This window comes from Magallana gigas, chromosome 7 (genome assembly GCF_963853765.1).
Source record: "Magallana gigas chromosome 7, xbMagGiga1.1, whole genome shotgun sequence".
NCBI lineage: Eukaryota > Metazoa > Mollusca > Bivalvia > Ostreida > Ostreidae > Magallana > Magallana gigas.
The window spans coordinates 31,694,591-31,709,579 of NC_088859.1; the positions used below are offsets into that span (position 1 = coordinate 31,694,591).

The 14,989-nt window shown below is 32.8% G+C and overlaps 1 protein-coding gene across 11 annotated transcripts in view; it reads left to right on the plus strand.

Annotated features, from left to right (window-relative positions):
• LOC105318381 (otoferlin) overlaps positions 1-14,989 on the plus strand; it is an 84,805-nt gene that overhangs the window by 6,983 nt on the left and 62,833 nt on the right. For all 11 annotated transcript variants that reach the window (XM_066067729.1, XM_066067730.1, XM_066067737.1 and 8 more), the window contains 3 exons: positions 3,964-4,022; positions 5,561-5,649; positions 10,114-10,213. In XM_066067729.1, coding sequence (XP_065923801.1) covers positions 3,964-4,022; positions 5,561-5,649; positions 10,114-10,213 — 248 coding nt within the window. The remainder of the gene's footprint in view (positions 1-3,963; positions 4,023-5,560; positions 5,650-10,113; positions 10,214-14,989) is intronic.

Sequence of the window (14,989 nt, forward strand, 5' to 3'; positions counted from 1 at the left end):
TGTGGAATATTGTCATTGATAATGAGATCAATATTTTGGCATAGAGAGAGAGTGAAAGAGAGGGCAAAATTTTTATATCAAATATTCAATATTGATAAAACTGCTAGCTAAGCACTAATTATTTGCAGTAAAACATGGATTTTTCTGTAAGCTTTTAATTCCTGGCTCCATTAACTTGGCAATTTTAGTAAAAAGACAAGCCGCTGTAGCTATTGGGATTTACTATAAGAGACCCCCTATCAGTTGAAAGCGTCCATCATGTGACTTTCTTTATAATATATTCATGGTTATAGATTTTTGATATAAAGTGAAAAATTTAATACCCCCACCCCCTTTCTCTGTTAATTTTATCGATTATTATTTCTGTTAAAATCAATGATAATATTTATGTTATTTTGCATGGCAAGTAAATTCCTATATGTATTTGAATTACGCACATTTTTAAAAATATGAAATCTCCTACAGGAATTTCGTGAAAACCCAATATCTTATGAGAAATAGTATGGATCCAAGCAAAATTGAACTCTAGTCTTGTTCAACCAGACTCTCGGCTGTATCCGTTAATCTCTGACAAGCAAAAGAGACTCTCTGCTTGTCGGAGATTTACAGAGACAGCAGAGCGTCTTGTTGAACAAGACTATATTGGACTCTGGCATAGGAATACATAAATTGTGTGACTTTAAAAAATATCGAAATTGTTCGTACCATTTAAAATCTGACTATTTACATGGTATCTATTAATGAGTTTCCTTGAAAAACAATGCATAAGAACTCATTACACTGAATTTGTTGATTAGAACTAAATGTTGTCAGCGATGTTGATTTGTGCTTAGGTCCAAACACTGTTTCACTTTCGGTTTGCACGAGTAACTGCATAGGAGAGTTGATTAAAATCAACTCCCAAAAAAAGCATTCAAATTTACATCCTATTTTACAATCAAAACAGCAGGCCGAAATTTTTCCCATCATCCATATTATCTTTTGATTCTTTTTCAATATGTGTATTAAAAAAGTAGTTCGTATGATTTGAAACGTGGGAAGTGTTAATCAGATCTCTGAATCTAATGACAGATTTATGACAAATTTATAGCCAGTTTCTTCAAATTGGAAGCTAGATTCTTTTTTTTCTCTTTTCAATGAAAGCTGCATGCTCTCTTTCAATGCTCATAAATTCAGACACCAATAAATTTTCACTTCATATTTGAAATATGACTATGTCATTAAGTTAAAATAAGCAAAATTTTTATGATTTTGTCATTTCAAAAGTGTAATACATGTATTCAATTAAAGTATCAAATTTTGAAGTGCTGAAATTAGCTCTGCTGTTTAATTTACAGTTCTCATGTGATTATTTCATCTGGATTTTATATGAAGCATCTAAAAATTGAAATATTATGATTTTCAAATTTAGAAAACTAATTTCATCCAACAACAAGAAAAACTTGATGTTCTTTTCCATTTGTGAGCTAAAACTTGATGTTCTTTTCCAATTGTGAGCAAATACTTGAAGTTCATTTCCATTTGGGAGCATTGTTAAAAATGAATAAGATATCATAAGGAAGTATGGGAATCATAAACCTGCCAGTTTCCTTGCAGACTTGGCAGGCAATCAAATTTCATTGAAAATTCATAAACTTCATTATGTAACAGATTATCAAAGCAAGAAATGATAAAAGCACTGAAAAATATAAGGCATGTGATGAAGGAAAGAACCGAGTCACATCCAGATTCTGAACTTTGTCACATTGATTGGCAATGTCGACCTTGCGTACACGGTAGCCATTAACCCGACAAGGTTTGCATCAGTGCCTTGAAAAGCAAAATAAGAGAAACATTCATTGATGTTTACCTTGATATCAAAAGAATGTTTGATGAAACACTAATGGCGGAAATAAGTGACAAATATTTCTGATTATTGAAATAAGCGCGATGTGTTTACTGTGTGTTTGGAAACACAATACAACCTACGGAGGCTGAAGGAAATCAATCGCATCTATTGTCAGGCCTCACTTCCTATTTATACTAATTTGCAATATGTTTATCGTTTGATTACATATTTCATGATTGTAATTTATTGATTCTCTTATGAGCATTGTTCTCAATTTATGTGTGACATTTTTTATGCATCTAAAAAGCAAAATGCTCAAACAAGAGTTTTTTCATTGATTATGTGTACATGGATTTAATGATTTTGTTTCATCCGTGCAGATATTTATATAATAAGCATTGTTCTTAATATAAATTCCACAGTGCTTACAATACACATTCCTGTCGTTAGCTAGGACTTTGTTGCAAAAAAAAATCAGGAAAACATGGAAACAGTAAAGCACATAAAATTTTAATTGGCTAAATATTGAGTATGAATGCATTTACCTATAATTTTAAATTGATTTATTTGTTATTCTGGAACATGCATTTTTTCTATTTTTATAATGTCATCATTTAAACCTGCAAATCAATTTTAAAATTCTTTAATTAAAGGAAAATTAATGCTTTAACCAGATAAAGAATATCATTTCAGTTTAAATGTAAGAAGAAATCTGAAAAAGTGTTCAAATTAATTGACAATGTATGGCAATTATAATTTATGATATGTATGGAATAAATGTACAAAATCTAAATATGTAAAGTACTGTTTTTTTTTTTTATTTCAATTTGGTTTTTATTAAACATTTAATAAAATTTGTACAGGTAGATGAAAACTTGCTGTCTTTTTAACTCATTCCTTGATTCACAAAATGCTTTGTGAATTTGAAGAACGATCTTGTTTGATTAGTACATTGTACGTTATAATTTAAGAACTTCAAGGACTTTAGTATAATGAACTTAAATGTACTCTGTATCAGACTTATTTGGATTGTTTGTATGCATGGTGAACTTTACAGATAGAAAATTCTCCAAGGAGTAGGGTAGGAAGATATCTCTGAGCTCATTTAGTTCTATGCATTCTTCACAGCAAAAACAAGGCAGTCCTACTGCTTCTGCCACATATATCTGTTAGATTCCATTTAATAGAGTGATCCCTATTGATTCATGTAATGTTGTTTCATTTGTTTTGTGCAGACCGTCAGGCCTCCCCAACTGAGTATAAATTACACCAAAGTTTTGGTGGTATTAAGGGTGGGTAGCAAGGGAAAAATCAATGGGTTCTTGAACCATTTGTACAACTATATGTGCAATTTGCCTGCATTTGCCCCGTCCCAAGTGGGCATCAGACAAACTACGCAATTGCTACACATTTGGCAATTCCAGTGGGTAATTTTAGTGTGTGATGCCCACACCTACTCATGGGCTGATAGGAGGAGCTTCCATGGAAAATAGATCTACATTGCCAGCTATTAAGTCTAATTATACACCCAAGACTTGTATATGATTGGCCTCAGAAGAATCCCTGTTTGGTCTATAATTACTGGTGTATGGAAATGGAGGGGATGAGTGCTATTTGTTGCATAAGAATATTTATATGCTCTTTCTTCATAGTACCCTGTGTTTCAATTATTCAGCATCTTAGATGGAAAGCTTTCAATGTATCAATATTTCATGCAGTTGAAGTGAACATCTAAGTACCGCTAGAGATCCTCTGCGTCAAGATAGTTAGGATATATACATTTACTGCCAATAAACTGACTAAACACTCTTTTCATTCATAATGGGACATTGGGTCAACAGCATTCTCATAAAATTCATGCAATTCAACAGTAATTTGAAGCAGTAATTGGTACATTGTTTCAGTTTTGAAATTCTGTAAATGTATACCTTTTGATAACTGGAAGCTACATATTTTATCTTCTGGTAGAGACCATATGATTTTCTCTTGGCATCTGTTGATGTGTAATGTTGTGCTTTTGCTCATGATTATAAGCTCCAAAATAAACATCATATTAGAAAGAATTATATTCATTTGTTCCTTTCACCAACCATTTATTATAAAACAAGTTATTAAAGGATTGTTCTGTTTTCCAGGGGTCTTTCATTACACTGAAGTTGTTGAGGATGCAGAAGGAAATGCTTTCTTTGATCAGGTAAGTAACATATCAACAGGTATTTTTGTAAGGGGTTCTCCTTACATATTACAGGTGTAAAAATTTGTCAGTTTTCTTACTGAATTTATTATGGTATTAATTTTGAATTGGTTTGTAAGAATCCACATTCTTATTCTTATAATGAACAGAAATACTTCAGTAAATGAGAGCTGTACATTTGTGTCATTGGTTCATTTTGAATTAGAAGTATAGTCCAAGGACAATTTATGTTTAGAAAAATAAAGATTAAACCAATCTTAAATTGACAATCATAGATCAAAATCTTCACAATTTTGGAATTCCTTTGAAAATATTCTCAAAGTCATATGATCACAATTATTGAATGCACTGTCATAAATTAGGGCTTACAGACTCTAAGATTTATTGTGTTGTAAACATGATATTACTGTATATAGGGAAATATTCGCCCCCATTTTATTTTCGCCCCATTCACCCTCGTTGTCAATGGGTGAATTTAAGACTGGGCGAATTACGATGTCTCAAACTATATTACAGTTGGCTTTGTATTCTTTTTAGCATTATTGGCAGAAAGCCACTTCCGCTAAATCAAGTACATCGCTAAATGCCATTCTTATTCAGAAATACAGTACTAATTCCAATCTGCACTAACTAATGTTGAATAACCATTTTCCGCCAAATATAACGTTCACAGTTTGTTTGAGTTAAAAAAGGAATAGATTTTAGCATGCATGTGCGGATCTAGAAAGGGGGTTAGGGGAGGTCAAAAACCCCAACCCCCTGCAAACTCAAATAACTGTCGAACTTACCCCCTCCCCCTTGGATAAGTTTTCTTGATCTGTGCTTGTAATGTGTATTTGAAGTGATCATTACAAGACTGAGGGCAGAAGTTTTCCATTTTACCTTTCATGATTTATCCATTATGTATAAAGATAGTAATTAATTTTCTATAATGTTTTCATTAACTTTTTTTAATTTACAAAATACTATAGGATAGTGATTCTTCATCAGACTTTGTATGAAGAGATTATTAAAAGTATATCATTGCAGTAAATATATTGATTAATTTTATAAATCATAAAGCTTTTGCTTATAGATTATAACGTATCATTATCCCCACCAGAGAAGAGAGAGGGGAAACATTTTAGTTTTTGGAAGTATAAAAACATGTTAGGATACAGGTGATCATATGTGTCATATTCAAATGTGTCTGATAATGTAAGTTCCATCATGAAAAAAGCAGAAGAGCTAATGAGATTAGGTTATATGTATGAAGTATTCATCAGGCAAGGAAGGTACCAGTATTCAGTGAATTGCCCTGATGGTCAATTAGCTTATAATAAAAGACTTTCCTTTAGTTTCAAAAAATGTGTTGTGATGAAATTTTGTCAGACATTTGGAAGAAATTTTCCAAGTTGTATTATGCATATTTGTAAAACAACAAAGAAAAAAGTGGCCTGATAGAAAAAACAGCTAGAGTAATTCAATAAAGGCACACAGTGCACTCTAAAGATAATAAAGACTGTATAAATACAGCAATTTAATGCTTGTTTTTGCAGACATTCCAGTGGCCAGTGGCTAGACCCATTGATAAAGATGAGGTGGTCGAAATCCAACTCTTTAACTACAATAGATACCTGTCCAACAGGTAAGCAGGTTTTGTTGATGGTCAGGAAGCAGAAACTCCTGTTAGTTTGTCTGACCCCCCCCCCCCCCCCCCCCCCCTTTTTAGACGGTGGCTATAAATAGCCACGGTCTATTGCTACGGTCCTGACCGGAAGAGTATTTCTCACGGGGACCCTAGCGGATAACGAACGATAACTCTGTTAGGTACATGTATGCAGCGTTATACAATGTTTTACCTACGTGTCGATGTCAGTATGAGAACTAATTTTAATCTTTAAGATATTTTAAGCATTATAGCTGCTAATTATTTTGTACATACATTTAAATAATGTATGAAATCGTGTTTTATTTTAAATGAGCCGTTACCCTATCTGCTTACGCGGTATTAATAATATAAGCACCAACTGCCAGTTTTGACGTTTAACTCTGTATCAGGACTGCATAAACTATATCACTGCGATAATTGGTCAAGAGATCTCACAATAATTGCTTCTTGTTTTTTTATGATATAAATAATTGTCCGAAACACACTAATTAAACTGGTTTGCCATTTCATATTTCAGCAATTATGCTTCATCGATAAATTCAGCCATTTTCAACGCATTAGTTTTAGTTGAGCAGAATATTTTTTGTTATTGTAGCTTATTCCAAAGAATTCACAACAGATACTGACAATGAATATTACATAAATTACATTGTATTGAACTTCAACCGATCAATGGCACAGTTTCTTCTACAAGTGTGCATGTGTTTTCAAACACACAAAAACTTTAAATTTACGATACAAATGTGTTAAATTTTCGACCGACCAGTGAATTACAATGTACCTTATTTTGTACCTCACTCAGTCTGTAGAAATATTAATTTTATTACAGGCACCTCAATATTCATCAGACAATATTTACTGGAGATGTTGACGCTTTACTTGCTGCTGACTTTCTCTCAAACACGCTAATCGACGTCGGATTGTAAAATTCACGTGCAAATCGAGTCGCCATTTTAAATGTTTATAAACTACATTTTACGATGTTTCAAAGATTTTTAGTTCAGATTTATTTTTACATATGCTGTAAAACGTCTTATGGATTTCACGGCGTGTCAGCTCGTGTATCTCTAATTTGCAGCAAACTCTAGCTTTTTTGTGAGAAAAAAAACATGCGATATTCCATATACATTTATGGTACATTGTGAACGGCAATGTAAGATATAATATTTTGTTAACTAAACAGTTTCTGTCGATTTTTTTCACAATGAACTGAATAACGCAAGTCGATGAGCGAAGTACAAATAGTGACTTTAATCCATATGTGCCCGTCCCTGCTAAATGTATTAGAGAATCTTTTCTTTGGTTTGGGGGTATTTTTTCACTAACAGATAACATTATTTACATATGTACGTAAACATCGCCCCGTTTGTTCTCAAATTTTTAACTCGCGAGTACAACTCTATTATGAACTTTCTTCGACATTTGTTTCCAAGTGTTAGCATCATTTTGTCAACATGCATTTACAAATAGGCGGGCCTAATAATTATAAATGCGCCAGTTTGTTGCGACTCGCAATTGAAATACACACCGGTTAGAAAGTGTCATCGCTTAACGCAATGCTACATCGGCCGTAGTGTATACATCCATGCTATATTTGCGATAAATAATGAAACATGAAGGCAAAAAAATGTGCTTCATAGATGACTGTAGAATTCTGCTGAGCTATACAGAATTATAGCTTTCCGAAAATATTGCCGGTATTTGCGAAACCTAGATCTATTGTCGAGTACATGCAAAGAATAAAATCAAAGAAGATGGGTGAATAAGGCGTGTAAAATGCCCATATGAAGAATGATTAGATACGGCAAAATTAAAATATCATTAAATCTGATACTTTTTAAAAAAATATTTGAAAACAATGTATATTTAACGTAACATCGGGTTGTAATCTTCAAATATTTTAAATACTTGCAATATATTGATTTAAACTGGCGTATGCGTGTCAATACCTCCTAATAGTGTAATTTTTAAAACTTCAATGCATTTTCTTTCATAGAGTGGGTCTGAGCTTTTTACAGTCTAAATGTGGTTTAATGGAATTTAAACCGATTGTACTCAACAAAAATGTGGAGAGATGACCCACTACAGTTCAAAAATGTCATTTTGTAGCTCAACAATTGAACGTTTTAGAAATATTAAGTCCGTAAATTCGTGGTCATAGTCTCATATAGCATTTAAACAACGCATGTTGTGAATGAAATGGCTCAGTGGTTAGAGCACCAGCCATTAGGAATCTTTATAGAACTTGGGTTTTTAGGTTGTGGGTTCGATACCACCAAAACTTAAAGATTTATTATTTTTTTCTTATCTTTGTGAAATATTTTTAACTGAATATAGTTAGAAATTACCATTTTGTAAACTTGTATAATAACATATCAAATATATTTAATTGAAAAATGCTAAATTTGAAATTGTATTTTACGACTAAACTTTCCCGAATTCATTCAAATGATTTGAATAAATCTATAGCTAAATACAATAGAACAATTAAATGTTTAAAACGTTGATTAATGAAACTGCCGCGACCGAATGTTGTATGATATTTTTTAAAATTTTCATTCACTTTCGTTGTGAGCAAATGGAAATGGAAATAATCCACTAAAGTCGAAGCTAAAATATTGATTTACTCTTCTGTTTCATGATGACGTGCATTCCAAAAGCAATACCAGTTTTATCAAATAGGTTCTTGTAAACCCATTCCGTTTTCTTTACACCTAAATGTATTAACTGACTATGAGATGTGATTATCCACAAGACTGCAACTTTTTCCCCGTGAAGAAAATGAGGGAAAATGCTGTCGAGAGGGACAATTAACATACTATATGTATGCCCAAATAGTTAGTAAAAATAAGTATTTTATCATACCAAAGCTTTATTTGTTCTCGTTGCTTTGGGAAATCTACAATATATTTAAAGCACAATAGTCCAATCCACACTTTTCAAAAGTTGTTCCCCTTTGCGGGGTCAACCCAAAGGTCAAAAGGGAAAAAACCTGCTTCAAACAATCAAATATTTGGGCGTACTGTGATGAAATCGCTATAGATTTGATTTATTCATTCAATATGTGGTGGCAACCATTCAAAGGGGGTTTTAATGTCAACTGATATAGATACAAACATATTGATACAAAATATAGATACAAACTTCTATACGACAAAGACTGCTGTGATAAATCTTTGGGTTTTTCCCAAAAGATGACGACCAAGAGACACAGCATTTGTAAAGTGTAGAGTGAGATCACAGCTACGATTTCCACAGAATTATCCATGTAGGAAACTCACGACCAGTTGTGCGAGTAAGCGTTAAGTATTAGTACAAGTATGCGATACTGGCCGCGGTTTTCGACAAAAATTATTATCATACATCACTCATTGTTACATGTAATATGCCACTTTCAAACGACGCCACCGTCTAACAGTACTTTCAGTACTTTGATTTTTTTTTGGGCAAAGAACAATAAGTCTAGTCGTTGAGTCTATATTCAGACTTTCTCCAGGGGATTTTGCCTGTATATTGACTGCATAGATTTATAACAATGAGAGGATTGGGGGTTATAATTTAGATGTTAACAATGTTTGGAGATTGCCATCAATAGACTGATTTTCATACCAGGGTTTTGGAATGTGTGTATATATATACACGAAATATGCAGTCTAGATTCTACAATCGAAACACACATAAATATATTACATGGTTTACGTAAAGTGAAAGTTATTACCCCACAGGGAGACTAATATTGGATTCGCTAATATTTACCATTCTGGAAATATTTCTGTTTTGTCTTCATTTTTTAAATTATTTTGAATTAATATTTTACATGAGCCAGTTAGGATGTTAATTAACTAATAGCGCAGGAGGGGTAATTTTTTTTTTTTCTTGTGATGAATTTTTAAAATTGTTTGTGTGGGTTTAATAGTCGGCTCTTTATAAATGAATAGTGTAATCAATTTTAGAATTCAGTCAAATCTGGTTTTTTTGTGTAATATCTGCACATTAGAAATGTCAAAAAGCCTGAAACCCACACAATTACAAACATGTAACCAATCTGAAACTTAAGAATTTAAAAGCTGATGAAATAGGAAAATTCAAAAAAAAATCTAAATATAAATGTGATCTGCTTACACATATTTCAAAACTTTTGATAAAATGATGGATACTTTATACCAAAGAAGGAAGAGATAAAAGTCTGTAAAGAACTCATTCTATAATCACCAGAATGTTACATGATTGGTTTTTATTATGACATTTTACATAAGTTAATTCTCACTGGTATTATTTTTGGCTAAATTCAATGAGTCTTTAAAGGATATATACATCTGAGTGTTTAATTCAAAATATATCTATATATAAATGAAATACACAATCATATGAAAAATACATGAAAATGGTCATTTGACTCCCACATTTTGTACAAAAATGTTCCTTTTTGAAAAATTCCAGGTTGGTGGGAACATTCCGAATGTTCCTCCAGGAGCTGGTGGAGGTCGGAAACGTCAAGATCTGCGACTCTCTGCTGGACAGTCACAACGTGGTCATGAGGGTAGGTGCATGTTCGCTGTCCACGATAATAAAACGGAAGTTAAGACTTCTAACAGTGAAAGGATCTACCTAGCATTGAATATCCTATAGTGAAAGGATTATACATCCTCTTTTTGTTGTCAGAAAACTGTTGTGACAACAGTTTAATTGGGATAAAAAACTAATGTGGATTTATATAGTTTTAATTTAACATTTTTCTTACTCCTTTGAAAATGTCAGTTTTAGTTTTTATTTCATGAGTAAAACACACAGAGATGTATAAAACAGGGTCTGTACTGTACGATATGTTCAAGCTGACCTCAGGAGGTATAGCTGGTTCATGATGTTAAGCTTCCTGACGGATCGAAATACTGAAGACATAAAGTGGGCATTAAAGTACATGTAAAAATATCTTCTTCATTATTTGTTCGTTTAAATTGATCCGGCTTGACCTATAGCAGTTCACTACCTGATATTTTCATATTGTGTCGGATCGAATCTCGAGATGCTTATACCTGACAAATCTGGAAAGATGAGTTATTAGACTGAATGCTATGTACACAGATTAAAAGAATTGAGTAGAGAGACATAGTAAACAGAGGGAAGCCTGTGGGGACTTCAGAGATTACTGTAATCCTTAATGGTTCTATTAAAGAGTTGTTCTTATAAAAGCAAATACAGCCTTGAGTGCCTTATTTTCTAAATAAACTCCCATCTCATTCAGTTATAGAGAACACCCACTTGTGTCAACTCACCTGTTTCTTTATTGCTCAAAACTGAATGTATCTGTCAGTTTGTTGATCTCAGAGAGAGGCCAAACCAATGATTTAGTATTGTAACCCTGTATTCAACAGCAATGAGAAAATCAAAATTCCATGACAATTTCCAAAATAGCTGGCATTTACATTATTGAGCTAATATTTCTTATTTCCAATTCTAGAAAAATTACAACAATCAATGAATAAAAATTATGTAAAGTAGACTGATGTAGTACATAAAATGAGGACACATGTTTGATTCCTGATGAAGACAGCTAAATTTACTGAATTTTTCAGTAAATATATTACATTATGCAGGGTGTTTGAATATAAGTTTTCCAGCATTTTCATGACATCTAAGCTTAAGGCTCTCAATTAGCCCAATGAAGTGTTCAAGAAAAGAAACCATTCCACGTTCTGAAAGTTTCATCATCTGTTAGGATTTTAGCTAATTGTTTTGTGTTTCTGAACTAATTTTGATCTACTGTGTCTGGATGGGACCTGCCAAGTCGGTATTGATCAGTTTCATGCAAGATTTCCCATCTTAGTCGAGCAGCATTTCTGTGCGAAAATGAACTGAAACGGCAATGATATGGCTTTAAAATGTCGTGAGACATCCGTCGATTGTCCCCATCAGGCGATGGGGTAATTCTGGTCAGCACATCAATTATTTGCCTGTACGTCGTCATGTCAGTGTTCTTCTTGGGTTTTTTTTTTTTTTACAGAACTTTAAGATGGTTAAAAAAAACCCACAAAAGACCATGTCAGCTTTAATCAAATGCACATCACTCACTTTGGGAAAGTAGGTTTATAAATCCCCATTCTGAATTAAAAAAAACAGACAATGCAACCTTAAAAATTGCTTGAATATATAAGAACTGCAAGGAGAATGCATTAATTTGTAAGAATTGCTCTATATTTTGTCACCTACATGTTACCTACAAAAACAAACTGAAATTTCTTTAGTTCTGTCAGTTAGCAAGGAGATATAAAAAGGGTAACAGACCTATATAGCCAGGATGATTACCGTACCTTAATTTTGTTCCGATCACAAAAAAATTGCACCTTGCAATTACGGTAGCTAGTTTACTAGATCCAACACAGATAAACCATGGTTCATTGTAGTAATGAATTAAATGAGAATGTGATCCTTTATAAATGATGATCACTCGATTTCTTCTTTGGTAACAGTTCCATCTATTACCATATATCTAGCTGTTTTTGATTCCTGCAAATCTAAAATGCTATTTTTGTCTATGTAAAATCTCCCAGTGAATTGCAATCACTACCAGTATATTTGAAAAGATAAAATCAGAAAATAAACACAGGTTAAACTTAGTGTCCTTGATTCAAATTTGGAGGGGAAAGTCATTCAATTTAGTCAAAAATTTTCATTGGAGCTTATCAAAATCTTTTTTTTTAAATATATAGTGAAATTAACAACTCCTTTTAAAAATGCTTTAAAAACAAATGAAAGACAACACTTTAGCATGATGAATGTGAGATTTTGTTCAGTATTTTCTCAATCTGTCATTTCAATATATTTTCATTGGTTTTCAAGATCCCATGACAGTTTACACCAGAAATTTCAATTGAGGCAAAATTGGTGCACAAGGCAAGAAAACTATAGCAATTAAAAAAGAACTTTGAATGACAAATTCAAAATGTATCTGGATTCCTGCAGCATTTGCTTAAAATTGCTTAAAGTAGAATTCCCCATTGTCTTGCAGTGTAGTTAAGCTTTCAGAATGTAATTTAAAAACTACATTTATCATTTCTTCACAAGGCATTGCAGAATTAGAACCTAGAGAACGGTTAGCAGTCAATGAACAGTATGGGGATGATATATATTTTCATATTGTTATCGCATTTAGTTACCTAGAAGTTTGTCTGTTGTATGTTTTCCTTGAAGACAACTGAAAGCCTGTAATAGTGTTTCAGTGTTTCTTCCATTTTTGCTATCTTATCTCTTTCGCTTTGGCTCCTTTTCACAGTTTATCTTTTAAGCCTCTAAAAAGTCTTTTATAGAGTTTATGAGCCTAAGACAGTCATGATGCATACGTATCTTCTAAATGTTGCATTTGATTGCATAAGAACCATTGCTGTTCGGATGCCAATGATTTCTGTATTTGCTCCGATTAATTTGTCCTGTCTTGGCCAAACACAAATTGATAAAGCACTCTAACGCTTGTTGTTTTATCCACACACTAAAAATTAAGCCAATTCATCTATGCTGCTAGTGTTGACATGTTGATGCATTGGGTATTTTTTTTTCAGTTTCGCATGCCTACCTTACTATAACATCAAAGTTTTGCATACCCCTTACTCTTTGGTGCCTTTGATCTTGTTGAATTCCTCCGTGTGATGTTAATTTTTTATTGTAAAGTGCATTAATGACATTCTATTTTTGATAGAAAAAAAAAATTATGAAATTATTAACAAAATATTGATATGTATATCTAGTACCCTGTTAAGTTGTGACGGTACACACACGAATATCTTGATTAATTTGACATGGAACTTATTGATTGTTATATATGCATAATTCCATGTCTTTGGGCATCCAAAGTGTCAACTTCTCCATGGGAAATGATAAAAGAGGCAGTTAATATTTAATCACTCACCAGATATACTTCAGTTCATCATTTTTGTCTCTGGCCTTCAAGAGATAATCAATGCCATATCTTGAGGATAGGTCATTTTTTTCTGCCTCGTGCCTCCCATTACTGTTGTATGTTCTTTCTGTGATGTCAGAAATAGACTTTCCAAAGTGTAGCATATTGAATCTTGATGATTAATTAGTTTGAGCCATCAACGAGTATTTCGTGAGGCACTGAAGAGTAATTTTTGGCCTGTGTCTAATGCAGACATGTCTTGAAGTATATTTGGCGCATTTGGTTATTTTCATCCCCTTGCAGGTCTGTTTACAGTCGCAGTTGTGGGTTCATTTCAATCATTTGGCACAGCCTTGAGGCATTGTACTTTATATTTGTGATATGAGTGTTTTGGGTAAATGGCTTCATGAATATCAAATAATGTTTATGTATTGTTTGGTAAATAAATTATTTAAAGATAATTTATATCTGCAAAAAAATAAAAAGGTTAAAAAGAGAGAACATACAATCTCTCAAAACTTGGTTGTTTTCAGCATAAGGAAAAACATCTCTGAAGATGGAATCAAGTCATAAACTAGCAAGCTTTTACATGCAAGAAAAAAATATGTATGTCTCGGAGTCTCCTTTGCATGAGAAGACCATGCAGCCACAGTATTGTAATGGTAGCAGCTTTTGCTATTAAGAGGAGTTTGCTTATGATTACCAATTTTTTTTACAAAGGAAATGCAGTAAAATTTGCAATTGCTCTCTAGAAATCCATTTTTAAGAGTTAAAGTTTTTCCAAAATAAATTTGAAAGATATGAAAAGATTATCAACTCCAACACAGAAATAGCTGCCTCACTTCAAAAATATACCTACAAAAACAAAATTCTAAAACCTTCACCTGCAATGTTTTAGCTCACTGGTAAGACTTTCGCCATTTATAGGAACAACATTCATTATCATCATGTATTCTTTTGCACCAGAGAACAGCTTCCCAATGTTCTACATGTAAGCCTTAAGGATGACGTTTACTCAGAATGAAAAAAAAATCCACTGATGATAATGAAAAACCATCTATGTAAAGGATATAAGCCAAAAACTGTCCATTCTATGAGAGAAAGAACTGATCGAGGCCCGAAGGGCCGAGATCAGTTCTTTCTCTCACAGAATGGACAGTTTGAGGCTTATATCCGACTTAAAACATTCTCCTCTTTTGTTTTAAGAATGGACTTCAACAGGTACACCAGTAGACAATGAAAATAGAGCTATTTATAACCACCCCTAACAAAAATGTAGTCCTGAGTAGAATTCTGTTTCAATTGTCTACTTAGTGGACAGGTACAGGTGACTTTTTAGGAACTGCATGATTTTTTATTCATTCACACAACTTGTGTTTTAGTATCGAGATGTCTTCCTCTGATGGAGAAAGCATTTTCTAAAAA